Raw genomic sequence first — 17,996 nt, forward strand, 5'->3', positions numbered from 1 at the left:
TACGTTTTAATTTCTTACCTCTATTTCTCTTAAGAAAATGTGTCTTTTTTTTTTCTTTTTTCTTTTCTACAAACTATCTCCCCTCAAACCCTAGTCCCACCCACATACCCATTATCCAGTTCCTTCAATGAGAGTAACTCGTAAGGAAGACAGCTAATTGATTTACAGTACTCTAAAGCCAACCCTGAAAAACTAGTAATCTCATTTAGTGTAACTTCAGTGCTGTTGCTGACAAAAAAGGGAAAAAAAGTTACCTTAAGGCTCAAGGGAAAGTAACCTATTAAATTGTGAATGCAGCATTGTTTACTCTCCCATCCATTGGAAGCTAGCAAAATGCATTCTGGACCAACAATACAAACTTTCTAACATTAGCAAATATTTCTATTACTCTTACAGAGTTAGAACAATACTCATAAGATTATCTAGGGGAGCCTGAGAAACCATGATCCACATCACACAATGATTCCATGTATTTCATGATCAAAAAGTGCTTTATCTTTGAGAATCTTAGGGTTAAAATGGAAATATACAACGCAAAATCAGTCGACACTTTCTCAAGTACAAAGTGGAAAAGGAGCAAAAGGCTGGAGGCTCTGCTCTCTGAACAGGCCTTATGCATGTCAATTTTAGGATGTACTAAATTAAAATTGTTTTAAGAGTTAGTGGGATTTCACACCACTATATATATTCTCTAAAACCTGAGATTGGACATCAAAGCAGTCAACTTTGTTACTTATCAGAGCAATCCTGATACTTCCTAAAAATAGAAGACAACTCAAGTGAACTAGTAACTCCAGGGTCACAAACATTAACTTCCCCCAATCAAAAAGGAGACTGATGCCAAACGCATAGATATGAAGAGTGCTGCAGAACGAAGACTCAGCAAACGAGTCATTTCTACATAAGCGAAAGTCACTTCTCTCCTTTCCCTTCTCACTGATCAAGGCCACACTATTTTCAGATGAATATCTACTGAGAGATCAGTTGTGCATTGATTGAACAAAGTACCATAGTTGGGTTAAAAAACAAAACAAAATTTACAGTGAAGAATACTTATGTGCATGGCTTACACACTCAAGCTTGTCCTTAATTTCATCTACCTGAAGAGCAAGGTAGATGCAAAATAGTCACCTTTTAATACCTTGTGTAGATCATAGTCTAGCCCCCTGTAAAGTCAGTCAAGGTCACATTTAACAAAGCATCCTCAGTAACTATAGAGCCTGAAGTGTGCAGCCTTTTACAGACCACTCAATATGAGGGCATTATTATAACCAGCCTCTTTTGCCCACAACCCTGCATTTTCAGATAAGACAGGAAAATTTGTTTTGTTTTGATAAAAATGAAGCTTGATTCTCCTAAAAGACCTGCAATTTACTGCAAAGTGATCAAGAGGTGGTAAAGGAAGCATGCTAATGGCTGCCTGGACCAAAAGTCTCTGGATCATTTTGCAATAATTATGGAAAGTGACTTGACAATTAGCCATGTATGCATCACAGCTAGTCATGTATACCACCTACATGCCTTCTATAGTAACATAGGGTGTCTGGGTTTTTGGTTTGGTTTTCACTCTGATTTTTGGTGCCATATAGATTTTTGCATTTTGTTATGTGCAGCATATGCACCGAAAATGTTCTTTCCTAAGAACTGTCGGTCTCCTCACTGCATGATAGGTAGGGACAATAGAAACCAGAAGGAATGTTAGCATCTCGTGAATTTTTTTCTCCTCTTGATGTATTCCTAAAATTAGACTTCTGTGTGTTTGAGAACCGAACATTCTACCAATTATATAAAATGGCATTTCAGTCTCTACTTCTCAGGAATATAACTATTTAGAACACGTGATTAGCTGGGATGTTTGCCAAAGTAAAAAGACAAGCTCTAAATCACTGTTCATGATAGTGGTTGAAAAACAAAACAAACCGTTTGTTTTCCAGAGCCTGTACAATGCCATTTTCTGACTGGATTTAAGAAAGATCGTTTAATTAGCAGTTCTTACTGGCAGTCTTGGGAAGGCTGTTAATATTGTCTTAATGAAACATACACTGAAAGCAGAGAGTCCTGAGCTCTGCAGATTTCTATTGTCCCTAAATGACCGAAATGAGGATCAGCACAATGCTACAATTAATCCACATCCTCTGTACTCTTCCTGCAGTGAGAAGAGGCCATGAACCACCCCTGGCAGGAGACAAACCTCTAAGATTGGTTAAGACTTAAAAACCCACCACTATGACATTTACCACTTAATCCTACATAGGCAGGTCAAAATTTTAATATAAATTACTTTTTCCAACACATAGCTTATGCATTCTTTGCTCCTGTTTTGGGAGAATTCTCAAATTGACATCTAAAGATTTACATATGATATATTACTGTTACATGGTCTAATGACTAAGATAATTTCTCTGGTAACCAAAGCTGATGCCATATATGGTAGTGTTCTTGGCATATACTCTATATGCCTCAGACACTTCCACATTTTTCCTATTCAGCTAATTATAGCTTAGTAGCCACTGGCAAAGGATTGTGACGACCCTGTCATTTCTACAGACTAGAAAGGCAAGGCTAGTTACTGCAATTCAGCCAAACAGAAAGGAAGGAAAGAGTTAAATCCACCCCTTAAAAAGGAGAGGTACTGCACCTTTGCAAAATTGAACTGGCTCACTGCAGCTGAGCAACAGAACCACCACTGAAGCAAAAAAAAAAAAAAAAAAAAAAGTTGGTCTATACAGGAATTGTACATGGTTTGAAAATGAAAAAGTTACAGCAATCAACTAGTAGCTGTAACCTAATTTTCATTGCTGCCTCAGAGTCTGAAACTTAAACAGTTCCCCAAAACTTAATGCTAACTTCTCAGCTTTTACTACAACTAAGGATTTGTTCTCCGCAGCAAAGAAATAAACACTCAAAACACATAAGTAAATACAGCAGGACATTATTGAAAACAGCTGCCTTGTAGTACAAAATACAGTACAAGAATACGGATGTCATTAAAACATCAAAAAATACTATTGCTCCCATACAATTTAGGAAACATTCTTTGCAACGGAGAAAAATTTTAAAAAAAGATTTGAAAAAAAATCTGTTCAAAAGTCTACTGTGGAAGATGAAAGTAGAGAAATAGTCTGAAAAGGGCACCAATATTCGTGGCTCTTCCATTTATTTTTAATATCTAAGATCAACAAAATTGAATCATACCCTAATTTTTTAAAAGCCTAATTATATATACACAATTATTTCCCTCCCTCTCAGCCACAATGCACAAAATGAACTTTTTGTATATTACTTATTTCCCAATAAATACAAAAAGATTGTATAGATTGAATAATACCAAAATAATAAAAATGGTATGCAATAAATTAAAAGGCAGCTCAAATAAAGGGCAGGCATGCAATTAAAAAAAATACTAAAATTGTGGAGGTGGGGTTACTTGCCTCCTGGTTGAGAAGGTGTCGCACAAGAATACCCGAAAACTTTGTAAAGAACATTTGCTCTGGTTCAATTCAAAGTTACCTAGGGCTATCACTTCTAGGAATACCTTTTGATCGGTGGGATTAACTTGATTAGTAAAAATGACTTCTACTGAAAATCCACTGAAAATATATAAGAGGTGATCCTTGAAAACCCCAACTTTTATTCTTGAAAGACAGCTGGCTAAACTGGGAAAATCAGTTTGTTGAAATCTCAAGATGGTATAAAAAATGTTTCCAGAATATAGTTCACTTCAACTCCATTCAGGTGGATATCAGCTTTCAAAGGATACAGCTGCTTGAAACACCCATCATTTGCCAACTTTGTGAGGTACTAAAACAATGGATCAAGTTCTTAAAAATTTGTTTTAAAAGAATATATGATGCTGGAATTCTAGACCTGAGGATCTTTAGTATTTGAAAAAAAAAATCCACAGAATAAACTGAAGGTAGATGAAGACTTCAGTTTTGGTTATTCCCAACTTTTCCATGAGGACATATAATCCATTAAAGCTCAAGCTTGTGGCCACACTGTTCCTTTTGTAGTTATCTTCAAGTTTTAAGGTTTAAAATACAGCCAACCAGTGGCTGAAACAGCCGAATTAGCCATACTTCACTGGCTCGAAAGGTGGAGTCAAGGGGATCTAGTTCTCACTCATCTCTAAGCCATTTCTTGGTAATGACCTCCATATATGGAGATCAGGGGAAGAACTTGGTGAGCAGCTACCAATCCACTCCAACAGTTTTCCTTGTGCTTTAGGCCTGATTTTTCTCTTGTGCTACCTCAGCAACCCCCAACTTCAAACTGCTCCTTTTATCTTCGGAAAAAAAAAAAAACTGCCAGCTTTTAAAATAAAATCTTAGGAACTAGCTCTAGTTCAAGGATTGATATAGGAATCCATCTGCATCCCAGACAAAAGCACAGTTCTGCAAAGAAAAGACGGGGCCTTGGTCCAGGTTCCATGCAAAACCGTTTTAAAGCCAAACGGCTTGGGTGTTTCTGCATTCCCCAATGGCTTCTCGCGTTCTGATTTTCCGTTGTCCACGGAAACTCCGAGTCGCATTCCTTTCACGAAACAGTACTCTCGTTACTGGGCAAGCGCAAGGGCACCTCGTTCAAGAATTTCATCAAGACCGGGATCCAAAATGCTGATTTCAATGGAGGTGAAATACTAGACACGGCAACAGCGAGGTCTGGAGAGCTGCCATCCGCGGGTCTGGGTCACCCACAGGTGTTCCTCGGGCAACTCTGGGTTTCTGCCCCCAATCCCCAGCCCCCCACCGCCCCCAGTTCTCTCGGCGGCGGGTTCGCAAACCGCGGCTGGGAACTCAATCACAGACGCTGTCGCCTCTCCGAGCAGGTCGCCGTCAGTTCCTTGATGCTCCACTGCGTTTCTCTAATCGCTGGCGATTGTTCTCTTAGAGTGATGGGACTACGGTTTAATTTCCGCCTTCTCCCCGTCCCCCGCCGTCCCCCGCGGAGGGGCGGCGAGGGGGGGTCGGCGGGCGGCCCGCGGGGACGGCCGCGGCGCTCCTCAGTCCTCGTCCACCTCCTCGCCCTCGGACTCGTCCCCGCCGCGCCGCTCGTACAGCTTGTCCCGCTGCCGCTCCTGGATCTCCTTCATCTCGTCGGCGTAGCGGCAGAAGGCGCCGCCGAACTTGCCCCAGGCCTTGAAGGGGACGGTGATGGAGTTGCGGTAGGACGGCTTCACCTCGCTCACGCGCAGGAACACGCCGTACTTGTTGCAGCCCACGTCGAAGAAGAAGCGCTTGGAGTCCACCGTGATGGAGGTGCCCTCGGGGAGCTCCCCGTACAGGCCCGCGCCGCCGCCCGCGCCCGCCGCCAGCTCGTCGTCGTCGCCGCCGTAGTCGTCGATGAGCTTGGCCAGCGCGTCGCGGAACTCGATGAGGCCCTGCGCGGGCAGCGCGATGGTCTGGCCGCTCTGCAGGCCGGGCCCGGGCCCGCCGAAGCCGCCGGCGCCGCCGCGGTGCACCGTCTGGCGGATGCGCAGGAAGCGGCCGCGCTGGTTCTCCTTCAGGTCCAGGTAGTACTTGCGGTTCTCGCGCACCAGGAACTCGCTCTTGAGCGCGCGCCGCGGCCCGCCGCTCTCGTCGGCGCCCGCCGCCAGCTGCTCGGGGCTGCTCGGGCCCAGCTGCGCGTAGTGCTCGATGAAGTCGCCCAGCGCGTCGCGGAACTCGGCCGCCACGGCCATGGACAGCGTGAGGCGGCTCTTGGAGCCGCCCGCGCCCACCTCGGCGATCTTCAGGAAGCGGCCCTTGGCGTTCTGCTTCACGTCCAGGTAGAAGCGCTTGTTCTGGATGTCCAGCCGCTTGGACGCCAGCTCCTGCGTCTCCTGCTCGCCGCCGCCCGCCCGGCCCGCGGGCGCGAAGCCGCCGCCGCCGCCGCCACCGCCGCCGCTGCCGCCGCCGCGCTCGCTGCCGCTGTCGCCGTCCGCCATCTTCTCCGGCCGCCCGCCGCCGCCGCCGCCCGCCGCCCGCCGCGCTCGCGCCCCCGCCCTCCGGCCCGCGGCTCGCTCTCCGGGGCCCCCCAGCCTCGCCCGCCGGCTGCTCACGCGCTCCCGCCGCTCATCGCCGGCCGCCGCCGCCCCCCATCGCCCTCGCGCCGCCCCTCCGCTTCCGCCCCGGCCGCGCCTTCCGGCGCGCGCGTCCTGTGTCGCCGCCCCGCGCCTCGCGTCACGGCGCCGGCGCGGGCCGATGACGTCAGCGCCGCGCGCGAGCCGGCGGGTGGGGGCGCGGCGGCGGCGGCGGCGCTCGCGGGCTCGGGGGTGGGGTTGGGCGGAGGAGGGGCGCGCGGAGGGAAAGAGGCTTGCGGCAGGCGGTGAGAGGGCGCGTGGCCACGGGGTGTTTTCGGTTGCAGGTCCTGGGGGCCTGCCGGGGAGCTCCAGGCTGAGGCTGCCCCTCCCCCCCCCCACTGCGCTGCGGTTGTGTCCGAAAACGTCCAGAAAAATGCAGCGGAGGCTCTGCAGGCGCGCCACTGTCTGGGTTTGAATGTGGAATCTTGACCGGTTACGCCAAAAGTCAATACGGGCCTTTCCCACCCTTCACATACAGCAGTTAATTAAGGAAGTGGGGGCTGGTTCAGAAGACGGGAGAACAGTTTTGCTCCCTCGGGCAATGTGCAACGCCCATCCCCGCCAGTACACGGCTGCAGCCTCTGAGCACCCCGGAGTGTTAGGTGCAAGAGATCTCAGTGGGACCTCGGTTAGGTGGCCACAAGCCTGAGCCCACCGAGACAGGACAGATTTTTTTTTTTTTTTAGATAAAACAATTTTTTATGAGGATGCTTCAATAAAACATTAATAATGAAGTAAAATCATTGCTATTAAAGGTATTGCTTTAAAATATTTTCCATGAAGAATATATTTAGTCATTCAATGCAAAATATTTCTGCTGTTCAAGAAAAATATCGAATACTGTTTCTGTCATACTTATATATGCTAATCACCTATTGTACACTTATAATCATTGCTTTGTAGTCATGTAATATTATCTTGCTAGAAAAACTAAAGTATATTCTACATACGTTTGTTAACCATCTACCATAGTCAGACATTTTTCTAGGTTTTATGGGAGGAGCAATGAATCTATTTCCATGAAGCTCATATTCTCAGGCATACAGGCAATAAACACAAAAATGACTACATAATTCAGATCTTTGATATTAATAGCTATGTAATAATCATTGCAATCAATTTTAGAACATTTTACCCCTCCACCTCCTAAAGCTCTTTGTTCCTAAGCAGACATTCCTCTGTGAGACAGGACAGATTTTTCAATGTTTCGGTCACACACCAAACCGCACTCCTACAAGGATTTGCAAGCCCAAGACACTTGGAACCCGTTCGCTCAGGGAGAGGGAGAGGTTTGTAAGCCCTGTGCAGGCAAGCGGAGGTACAAAAGCAAAACAGAGCCGTCAACACGTCTTACACGGACTCGAAGCAACCCAGCTATCTGTGGTCGGGTGTCTGGGTCTTTATGTCCATGCTCTTGGGGGCCTGGCGTGTTTTTATCACTAGGCTGTTAACTCATGACCCTGAAGCACAAAGTGAAGTCTGGCTTACCAAAATGGAGTCGCAGTGGTCCTTTCACTGAGTATGAAAGGACCAAACCAAACAAAGCAACTATTAATTCATGATATACCTAAGGACAAGATGTATCTCTGCTCTTAGCATCAATATGATTAAAATAGACTTGCTCTTCAAGCCCGAGTTCTCCCTTGAACATGTATCTCACTCCATTCTGTTTCTTTGCTTGCCTAGTTCCATGTTGGAGAAGCCTGGGTTCTCCCTTGAACACATACTTTCTCCTCTCATATCTTTCTAAATAAGTTTCAATAAAACGACCTTGCTTCACTAAAAAAGATTTAAATCTTAAAACTCAGTGAAAAGAGGGCCTGAGTTCAGTGATAGGATGTTTGCCTTGCGCACATCTAGGTTCCATCCCTGCCACCCCATATGGACCCTGAGTTCAGACCCAGGGTTAAGCCCTCAGTACTGCCAGGTGTGGCCTCAAAACCAAAACCAAAAAAAGTCAATAAATGATAAGGAAAATGATAAAAATAGGGGGAATGATAAAGTTTTAACAAATGATGCACCAAGATCAACATGTTCAGTGTCATTAGAGAAATTGTAAATTAAAATTTCAATAAGGTATAAAACACCCACTACAATGGGTAGATTTAGATTGTCATCAACTGTTGGTAAAGAGAAACATTATCGTGCACTGCGAGTGGAAGTATGAAATAGTATAAAGGCCCTGGAAAAGAATCTTGTGGTGGTGATGTGGGGAGGGGCACGTTCACTGGTGCTCATTACCACAACTTGGGGATCAAATCCAGGCCCTCAGGCATGCAAGCCTCCTGCTCTGCTGCTTAAACCTCATCTCTGTTCTGGCAGGTTTATCTTTTTCTTTTTTTAAATTTTCTTTTGGGGGGTGGGACACACCCTGTGTGCTCAGGGCTTACACCAGGCTCTGCACTCAGGAATTAATCCTGGCAGTGCTCAGGAGACCATATAGTATGCCAGGAACTGAACCCCAGTCTGCAGCGTGCATGGCAAGCACTCTCACCACTGTCCTATAGCTCTGGTCCAATTTCTTTTATAGAAATAACTTAATCACTTAATCCCCGTTATTCATCGATTTACTCGAGCGGGTGCCAGTAACGTCTCCATCCTGGTTGCGTGCTAGCGTAGCCCAATGGCATCTGTTCATTCTAGGAACATGCAGAGCCTCAAACCGATCATTCAGGGTCTTGACGAAGAAGTCTGGCCATCTTGTAGGTGGGCGTCCATGCGATCTTTTGATGTCCCGTGGAATGCAGTCAGTAATGGCTCTAGTCCAGCGGTTGTCTGTAAACCTCATTACATGTCCAGCCCATCTGATTTTTGATGCCTTGGCAAATGAGACAGTGTCCCTGATTTTTGAGCTTTGACGAAGATCAGAACTCCGGATTCTTTCTCTCATTTGAGTGAATCGTGATATTCCAAGCATAGATAGCTCTTTCGATTCCTCTTTGAGAGACCCGAATAGCGTTCTCATCCTGTTTTCGTAGGGCCCAGGTCTCTGAGGCATATGTTAATGCAGGAAGAACAGTGGAATCGAAGAGATGTGCTCGTTGCTGGAGGTTCTTTGTCCTCTTAGTTATTTCTTCAACGCTCTTGAAGGCATTCCAAGCCGCTCTCTTCCTCCTGCGCAACTCAGGTGCCAGGTCATTCATCATGTTGATTTCTCGACCTAGGTATATATAACTGTTGCATTCGGAGATGGTGGTTCTGTTGAGAGCGAATGGAGCGTCAGGAACAAATATGTTTCTCATAAACATTGTCTTCGTAAGATTCAGCTGTAGTCCGACCTTTCCACATTCATGGTCGAAGTCAGTCAGCATTTGTGCCGCTTGGCTGATGTTTGGTGTTATTAAGACAATGTCATCAGCAAAGCGGAGGTGGTGTAGTTGCCGACCATCTATTTTCACTCCCATGCTTTCCCATTCCAATCGTCGCATGATGTTCTCGAGGGTGGCACTGAAGAGTTTTGGTGAAATGGTATCACCCTGCCGAACTCCTCTCTTGACATGGATGATTACTTCTTTGTAGAATGGTGAGATCCTGGTAGTGAATCCGTAATAGAACTCACGAAGGATCCTGATGTATTGAGTTTGTACGCCCTGATTGACTAGGGCTTCTATGACTGCTTCCGTCTCAACAGAATCAAAGGCCTTCTTTAAATCAATGAATGTTAGACAGAGCGGCATCTTGAACTCCTGAGAAACCTCAATGAGCTTAGTAATCGTGTGGATATGGTCGATGGTACGGAATCCTTTTCGGAATGCGGCTTTTTCACATGGTTGTCCTTCATTTAGTGTTCTGCTAATCCTATTCAGGATGACTCTAGTGAACAGTTTGTAGATGACAGACAATAGGCAGATTGGGCGATAGTTGCCAATGTCGTGGATGTCTCCCTTCTTGTATAGTAGTACAGTCCTGCTGGTTTTCCATTGGGATGGAAACTTGCGTTCAGAGAGGTAGCGTGTGAAGAGCCAAGCCAGTGTATTGATGAGTACTGATGGTAAATTCTTCAGGTGTTCAGGTCTGATCTTGTCTGGGCTAGGTGCTCTTTGTTTCTTTACTAACGAGATGGCATGTTGGATTTCGGAAGGGAGAACATTGGGAACGACATATCCATCATGTGGAATGTGGTATGTGGACAAGTGGACGTGGCTATTAAAGAGATCTGAGTAGAAGTCATGAATAATCTTCTCCATTGCCCTTCTGGAAGATGTGATAGATCCATCATGATGTCGGAGGGCAGTCATCTTGGTCTTGTAGTTGGTGAAGGACAGGCGGGCATTACGAATGCTTTTCCCAGCTTCTGCCGCATCTACCAGCACTGCTGCTCTCCTGTTTTTGAGGTCATCCCTGATGGCTTCTCTGCATTGTTTTGCTAGCTCGGACATTTGCTTGTGGTTGCCTGAGGCATGTGCCAAGCCACGTTGGCGAATAAGTTCAAGAGTGTTCGAAGAAAGGCGATTTTTTGTGGTTATCTCTCTCTTGGCATTCCTCGCACAATCATGGAGGTGCTGAATCATTCGATCGTATTCCTCAACAATGTTGTCAATGACGGCATCTTCCCATGTTGCCGCAACAGAGCCAAAGAGCTCCCAGTTGGTGGTCGTTCTGGGAGTCCTCTTCTTAAACTTTGCATTCTTTTCTCCTCGTTCTGTGAGGTAGAATTTTGCACGAAGGAGATGGTGGTCTGATCCCGTTTGGAATTTTGGGACAACAGCAACATCGGTTAGGCAAAACTGCCGATTGAATATGATGTGGTCTATTTCATTGTGGAACCGTCCACCGGGAGACTCCCATGTCCAACGTTTAGATTCAGCCTTTTGGAACTGTGAGTTATAGAAATAGTTTCCTTTTAAAAAGGCAGCTCAGAAGAGAAGGGAGAACTAAGTAAAGGGTGTTGGGGGATCCTTCCAGGATGGTAGATGCATGCGAAAATTAGACTATAGACCAGACATGATTGCCACTCAATGCCTCTTTTGCAGACCACAGCCCCCCAAAGGAGAGAGAGAACAAAAGGGAGTGCCCTGCCACAGAGGCAGGGTGGGATGGGGGGGGGGATAGGGAGGAATACTGGGATCGTTGTGGTGGAGAATGGGCATTGGTGGAGGGATTGGTACTTGATCATTGTATAACTGAAACCCAAGCACAAAAATTTGTCTACAACCGTACCTCATGGTGTTTCACTAATAAAAATTAAAAAAAAAAGTTTCCCTTTAGCCGCTAGAGATGTGTTCCATGACCCCCATGTGAATGTCCGATGCTATAGATAGTCCCAATCCTTTATATGCCATTTTCCCAGTACATACATGATCTGTGTAAGATCTAATAGCACATGAAGAGCTTGAAATCAAAGTTATGTGATTTCTCTCAGAATATTTTACTATATATGATTATTTGGAGCACAGTTGACCTTGGATGCTGTGGCTGGGAAGGAACCTACTCTAACTCTATCTGCTCCACTTCCTGGGATTTACCCAGTATATCCCATACTGTATGTGTGTTCTCACGCATATAAATACATTTAAAAATTATGTATGTGTCAGCAAGTAGATCAGTAGTTGCTTAGGCCTTGGGAAAGTGGATGTAATAGGTTGGAAAGGAGGATGTGGAAACTTTCAGCCCTGACAGAGACAGTCAAATTCTTGACGGTGGTGGTGGTTTCACAGGTGTGGCCAAATTCACTAAAGAGACACTTTAGTCCAGGGATATGCTGTGGTGGTAGAACCCATATTTTGCATGTGTGAGGCCCTGGGTTCCATCCTAGTGCTGTTTGCCCTCAACCCTCCCAACACTGCTGGGTGTGGGCCCCACAATTTTTTCTAGTTTTTTTTTTTTTTGGTTTTTGGGCCACACCCAGTGATGCTCAGGGCTTTTACCTGGCTCTATGCTCAGAGATCATCCTGGCAGGGCTTAGGGGACCATCTGGGGTGCCAGGAATTGAAATGGGGCCAGTCGTGTGCAAGGCAAGCACCCCTACCTGCTGTACTCTCTCTCCAGTTTCAACATTTTTTTAAAAAGAGAAGAAACTGGGGCTGGAGCAATAGCACAGCGGGTAGGGCGTTTGCCTTGCACGCAGCCAACGTGGCTGACACAGGTTCGATTCCCAGCATCCCATATGGTCCCCCCGAGCACCGCCAGGAGCAATTCCTGAGTGCATGAGCCAGGAGTAACCCCTGAGCATCGCCGGGTGTGACCCAAAAAGAAAAAAAAAAGAGAAGGAACTGTATGCACACTTCAAATAAGTAATAAGTGAAATTAGGCCCCAATACTTCTGCTTTGTTTTTTGGGGCCATACCTGGCATTACTTGGGACTGTTCCTGGCTCGGTGCTCGGGGGCAAACCAAGGCAATTCTTGGAGAGTCCTGTGTGATGCCAAAGGTCTGAAACAGGGTCGCTGCTGCTTCAACAGTACTATCTATCCAGCTCCCCAAGTTTTCTTTCAAGAGAGGAATTTGAGAAGGGAGGATATTGAGAATATTTGCCTATTAAAAAGAAGTCAAGAAACAAATGGACACCCAAATGTGACTTTATAGGCAGGGGATATAGCTCAGTGGCAGAGTCTTGCCTTGCATGAGGGCTTCCCTGATTCAGATCCTGGCTCCAGAAAACTAATGAGAGAGGGCCAGAGTCATAACATAGCAGCTACAGTGCTTGGCTTGCAAACGGCTGGCTCAGATTGGGTCCCCAGCACCGCATGTGGTTCCCTGAGCCCACTGTGAGTGATCCCTGGGCACAGAGCCAAGAGTAAGCCCTGAGCACTTCCAGGTCTGTCAAAAACAAACAGGCAAAAACATGCAGGGAGATGGCTCACAGGGCTGGAGCTCATGTTTGCATGTGGGAGTCCAGGTTTGATTCCAGCACTTCTAAGAGTGTTCCATAAGCACTGAGCTTCGAGCAGTCCAGGAGCACCACCAGATGTGGTATCAGGATTAAAAAAAATAATTAAACAATATAAAGCATGTAACACAGAGGAAGTACCCCCTAAATATTAATGACCATCTACCTGCATGAGAAAAATGGCCACACAGAGTTACAATAACAGCTATTAGCCAAATCTAGAAGGGTCCAAGGAAAGGCGTCAAATTTGAGTGTCATTTGAGCAATGTCATTTGGCTTATTAATCTTGAGAAGGATTTAGATATTTTCAGTATTTGTGCTTCCGAAGTGAGCACATGTATTTGGATTTTTTTTCTTTTTGGGTCACACCCGGCGATGCTCAGGGGTTACTCCTGGCTCTGCACTCAGGAATTACTCTTGGCGGTGCTCAGGGGACCATATGGGATTCTGGGATTCGAACCCGGGTTCATTTGCAAAGCAAACGTCCTACCCGCTGTGCTATCGCTCCAGCCCCGGATTTGGATATTTTTAAATGATTAGGAAAGGACAAATGAACCTCAAGGCTCTCTTGGCCTTTGTGGAAGATGGCCAGGCAGTTCCTCAGATTTCTTGCTGACCAAACCACTTTCCAATGTAGGGAACCCTGATGTTCAATTTATGAGGAGGATCCTCTTCATTTCTTTGGCAACTTTCTTGGAATGAGTCAGGTTCCACTGAATGAAGTTTATTTGTTGCTTTGCCTCTTGGGAAATGTAAGTCTTGCTTTTTAGTGCAGACTCTTCTACCCAGGCAAGGATGTGACAATCACATATTTCATTTTTAGGGAGTTAGGACCACACAAGGTAGTGCTCAAAGCTTACTCCTGGCCCTGTGCCTCTGGCATCACGGCTGGTAGGACTCAGGGAATCCAGGTAGCAGGAACTGAGCTCGGGCCGGCTGTTTGCAAGGCAAGTATCTTACCCTCTGTGGTGTCTCTCCCACCCCTGATACGTATGTCCTACAGCCTTTGGTTTTATTAATCGATCTGATTGTGTCCTATTTTGTGTTGAACTCTGACGTATTGGGAAGTTATTTTGGTGGAGAGTATGAAGTGGAGAATCTGAAAAATTTCCTTCTAATGACCAATTGTTCCAGCTCTGTTTCCTGAATAACCCTTTCAAGGACAGATCTCAACAGGTGGAGACAGATGTCGGTTATTTTAGGGAGAGAGAGCATGTGTTCGCAGATGCCAAAGTGTCAGTTTGGTTGGAGCCAGGGTCTGTGAGGAGAGGGTGTCAGACAATAGCAGTGGGGGCTGACTGGACCAGAGTCTAGGAGTTTGACTTCTTGAGTCCAGGGAGGCTGTACATAGGTCTTGTCCACCTCTGCTCTGGACATAGAGGCTATGAGGGCACAGTAGAGTTTGGCGAGGCTGGATGGGGCTCTGGGGTCATGATATTGTAGATCCAAATCTTCAGTGTCATCAGGACTGGCTGAAGGGGAGAGGGAGCAGTTTTTGGTGGGGAGAAGAAGTAGTTTAAACCTCAACAACAGGGCTGTGGGTAGCTTTAGAGAGGAGAAGGAGGAGGAGGAACCTGAACTCAGACCCTGAGGGTCCCAGGCAAGTTGTGGGCTAGAAAAAAAAGAATTGACCAGATTTGGGCTGAAGCGACAGTATAGCGGGTGAGTCATTTGCTTTGATGCGGCTGACTTGGGTGTGATTACTGCAGCACACAGGGTCTCCTGAGCCCACTAGGTGCACACTCCTGAGCACAGAGTCTGGAGTAAACCCTGAGCACTGCTGGTTCCCTCCCCCCCCCAAAAAAAGAAAGACTGGCCCACAGAGGCCTCCAGGGATAGGCCCACTTAGCAGGCCTGGGGAGTCTTTTATTCTGCGTTTTTCTGACTACCTGGGTGGGAAGTTTCTTCTTCCACGGATGCTAACTCTGGGAGGAAAGTGATCAGGAGGAGACACAGGACCGAGTAGGAATTGGGCAGTGCTGACACGAGGCCTCACCCAGGCACCGCTGATGGCGCCAGCAGGCTCAGGCTCAGCCTGGCAGGCCTTTGAGACAGGGACTGAAGCTGGGCAGACTCCAGGGGACTTTTGCCAGACCCCTTATGAGGTGCTGTGTGTGATGGAGCCTGGGCTCTTGGGGGAAACCAATTTTCCATGGAAGGCACCGTGGCGCTTAGTTGAGAGCCACAGAAACAGCAAATGTTCGTGGTTCTGGGCCAGGCAGTCAGTGCAGATGGCGCACGGCAGGAGGAGCGGTTTTCTGCATTTCTGCCATAGCCAAAGTTCACGGTGCTGGAGCACCTGCTGTTATGGCCTGTTGGCAGATCCGGTGCAGCTGGGACTTGGCTGAGGCATGGGTGTGAAGTGTGAGGTGCTGGCTCTGTGCCAACAGCTGTCCAGAGGAGGGGCTGTGACTCAGCTGTGAGCTGGAGAGCCTCCCGCAGACAGAGGGGTGAAGTACAGGACCAGAGAGCTGAAGACGCAGGGCTGGGAGGACACAGGGTGAAGGACAGCCGGACCTGTGAGGACCATGTTCCATCATCCTGTAAATGCTCCAGGCATCACATATGCACACCAGGGTGGGGGTGGGCAGAGACTGCAGCTCAGACCTGCCGTTCTGAGCCCTGCCTCTGACACAGTCACTTTAGGGGTGCAGGGGCACCAGCTATCCCTTGCTAGGGACCAAAGGCGAGGAACAGTCCACAGCTGACAGCTGCTCTGGAGCTGCAGCTGTTCCTGCAATTCGGCTGGGTGGGCTCAGCGAGGGTTGCTTGGGGAAGGGGTCCTGCCCCTCGATGAAGGCAGCAGCAGAGAGGAGAGAAGAGACCCTGAGCTTCTATCACAGTCGTTATTGTTCCAGTGCCTCTTCTGCCCCTGCCCCATCGGTTCAAGCCCCAGGCCAGCAGGAACTTCTAGAAGCCTCTAGCAGTGAAGCACCGTGCTCTGTCCAATTGCTTTGAGCTGGGCAGGAGGCAGCAGATAGCCACAGGCCTTGCCAGGGCTGAATAGATTCCAGGGTTCTGGATATGGTGGACCCAGGGGTCAGCCCCTTCTCTCCTAGGCCTGAAAGAGGAGGAAGAGTGTGGCATTACAGGGCGTGCCTGCCCCTACTGACCCCACTCCGCTGCTACACTTCAGATGGAAACTCCTGGAACAGTTCTAGGTAGAGTGCTCACCGTGCTTCTTCCGCATCTCCCAAATGTTTGTATTTTGCCCCATTTGCTTCATCATCTTTCTTTCGACGTGTGTTTTGCTTCTTCCTGGAAGAGCTGAGAGAATAGGATGCAGACCCAGGCCCTTCAAGAATTTCAGCATCAGGGACAGGGGCAGGGGCAGTGTCAGAGGCAGGGCAGGGCAGGGGCAGGGCAGGGGTTGGGGGAGGGCAGGGGCAGGGCAGGGCAGGGGCAGGGGCAGGGAGGTGGGGGAAAGAGCCTCCGAAGGCTGAGCTTGTGCTTTGCCTGAAGGAGGCCTGAGCTGATCCCAGCACTAGGTTCCCTAGAATGCGCTGGGAGTGACCTCTGAACATCAAGCCGAGAAAAGCCTGCGAGTACCCCTAGGTACGATCCCATAGCCCAAACCTGCTGCCCAGTAAGTGTCTCAGCCTCAGCCTTCTCCCTGAGAGCGGGCTCTTGCCAGCCAGCACTGTTGCCATGGTCTCCAGGTCACAGCTCTGACATTCTCATGGCTCAGGCTGACTCAGAGTATAGCAAATGGCCTACTAAGTGTCCTCTGTAGCAGCAGAAAGTGGCTGTGTGTGGGGCCAACCTTCACAGGCTCGTCCTGAGCCCCTTACGCATGAGAATGAACCTGTTGAAAAATCCAAGTATATGGGACCTGTGACCCAAATCTCCAGGCTTCAGGGAGTTGGAAATGGGCTTCTTCCCCTCTCCCGCCCTTCCTGTTTCCTGGTGGTCAAGTCCACGAACCCCTCTGGTTTTAAGCACATTAATGGCCACGATCCAGAGACTCACAGATGAATCTCAGAAGAGAGCAGTATGTCGCAGAGATGCCTCTGGACCCCCAAATCACCATCCAGTTAAAAAATTTAACTCTAGCTCCTATTTAAAATTTTAGAATTTCAGGAGCTCATGGCTGCAGACTTTATGCCACTGATATACCAAGAGTAGCATACCACATTTGATGGAGTGTAAAGTAGAAGACAACCAATTTGATAACAAAATATTTATACACATTTATATATTAGCACACAAGGCCCAAACTCTAATAACATGTTAATAATCTCTTATACAGGGGCTTAATGGTTCCACAATGATATACAACAATTTTCACACACTTTCCTCTAATGTAAACTCTTTGGATCATTTTTAGTCAATTATTCTTAACAAGCAGTTGTTATCTATAACAAGCAGGTGTTGGAGCAATAGCACAACAGTAGAGCATTTGCCTTGCGCACAGCTGGCCCAGCTGAGCCGGGTTCAATTCCTCCGCCCCTCTTGGAGAGCCCAGCAAGCTACCAAGAGTATCTCGCCCGCACAGCAAAGCCTGCAAGCTACCCGTGACGTATTCAATATGCCAAACACAGTAACAACAAATCTCACAACGGAGACGTTACTGGGCCCGCTCGAGCAAATCGATGAACAATGGGAAGAAAGTGCTACAGTGCTGTTCATAACAAGCAATACAAATTAAATTATTTCGTATCTGCCTGTGGGGCAGGCTTGGTGGTGGTGGTAAAATTCAAAATAATGGTGGTGAGAATGTATAATGGTGGTGGGATTGGTGTTGAAGTATTGAATGTAATTAATTATTGTGAACAACTTTATGAAAATAAAATTAAAAAAATTGAAAAAAAGAAAGTATGTATTTTCCAAAGGGCAATGATGTTCTATCGTTCTTGTCACTTGCGTTCGGTGGTCTCTGCCTCCCCTACCCTAGGGAGGCCAACAGCGATGGGTAGGCAAAGGAAGGAACGAGGGTCAGGCTGGTTGGTATCAATTGCAGTTTATTCCAGTCTCCTCTCCATTCTCCTCTGATTCCCCTCCTGTTTCTTTCTCTCGAGCCCCCTTCATTCTCCCTCATTCTGCTCTGGCTCTGGATCTGACTCTGCCCCCCTCCGATCTTAAAACAGTCTTAGTTTATAGAGCAATC

The 17,996-nt window shown here is 47.3% G+C and overlaps 2 protein-coding genes across 2 annotated transcripts in view; both read right to left on the minus strand.

Moving 5' to 3' along the window:
• The window catches only part of LOC130022732 (histone H2A.V), a 129,294-nt gene that overhangs the window by 41,534 nt on the left and 69,764 nt on the right, over positions 1–17,996 (minus strand). The window lies entirely within an intron of this gene.
• PURB (purine rich element binding protein B) lies at positions 4,955–6,114 on the minus strand. The gene has a single exon (XM_056113541.1). It carries the CDS (start codon positions 5,924–5,926, stop codon positions 5,003–5,005), a length of 924 nt encoding a protein of 307 aa, XP_055969516.1. The 5' UTR covers positions 5,927–6,114; the 3' UTR covers positions 4,955–5,002.

This window comes from Sorex fumeus, unplaced genomic scaffold (genome assembly GCF_029834395.1).
Source record: "Sorex fumeus unplaced genomic scaffold, SorFum_2.1 ptg000020l, whole genome shotgun sequence".
Taxonomy (NCBI): Eukaryota; Metazoa; Chordata; class Mammalia; order Eulipotyphla; family Soricidae; genus Sorex; species Sorex fumeus.

What these genes read in the sequence shown, in the direction of transcription:
- PURB (XM_056113541.1), bottom strand. Translation starts at nt 5,926, where the DNA reads ATGGCGGACGGCGACAGCGGCAGCGAGCGCGGCGGCGGCAGCGGCGGC.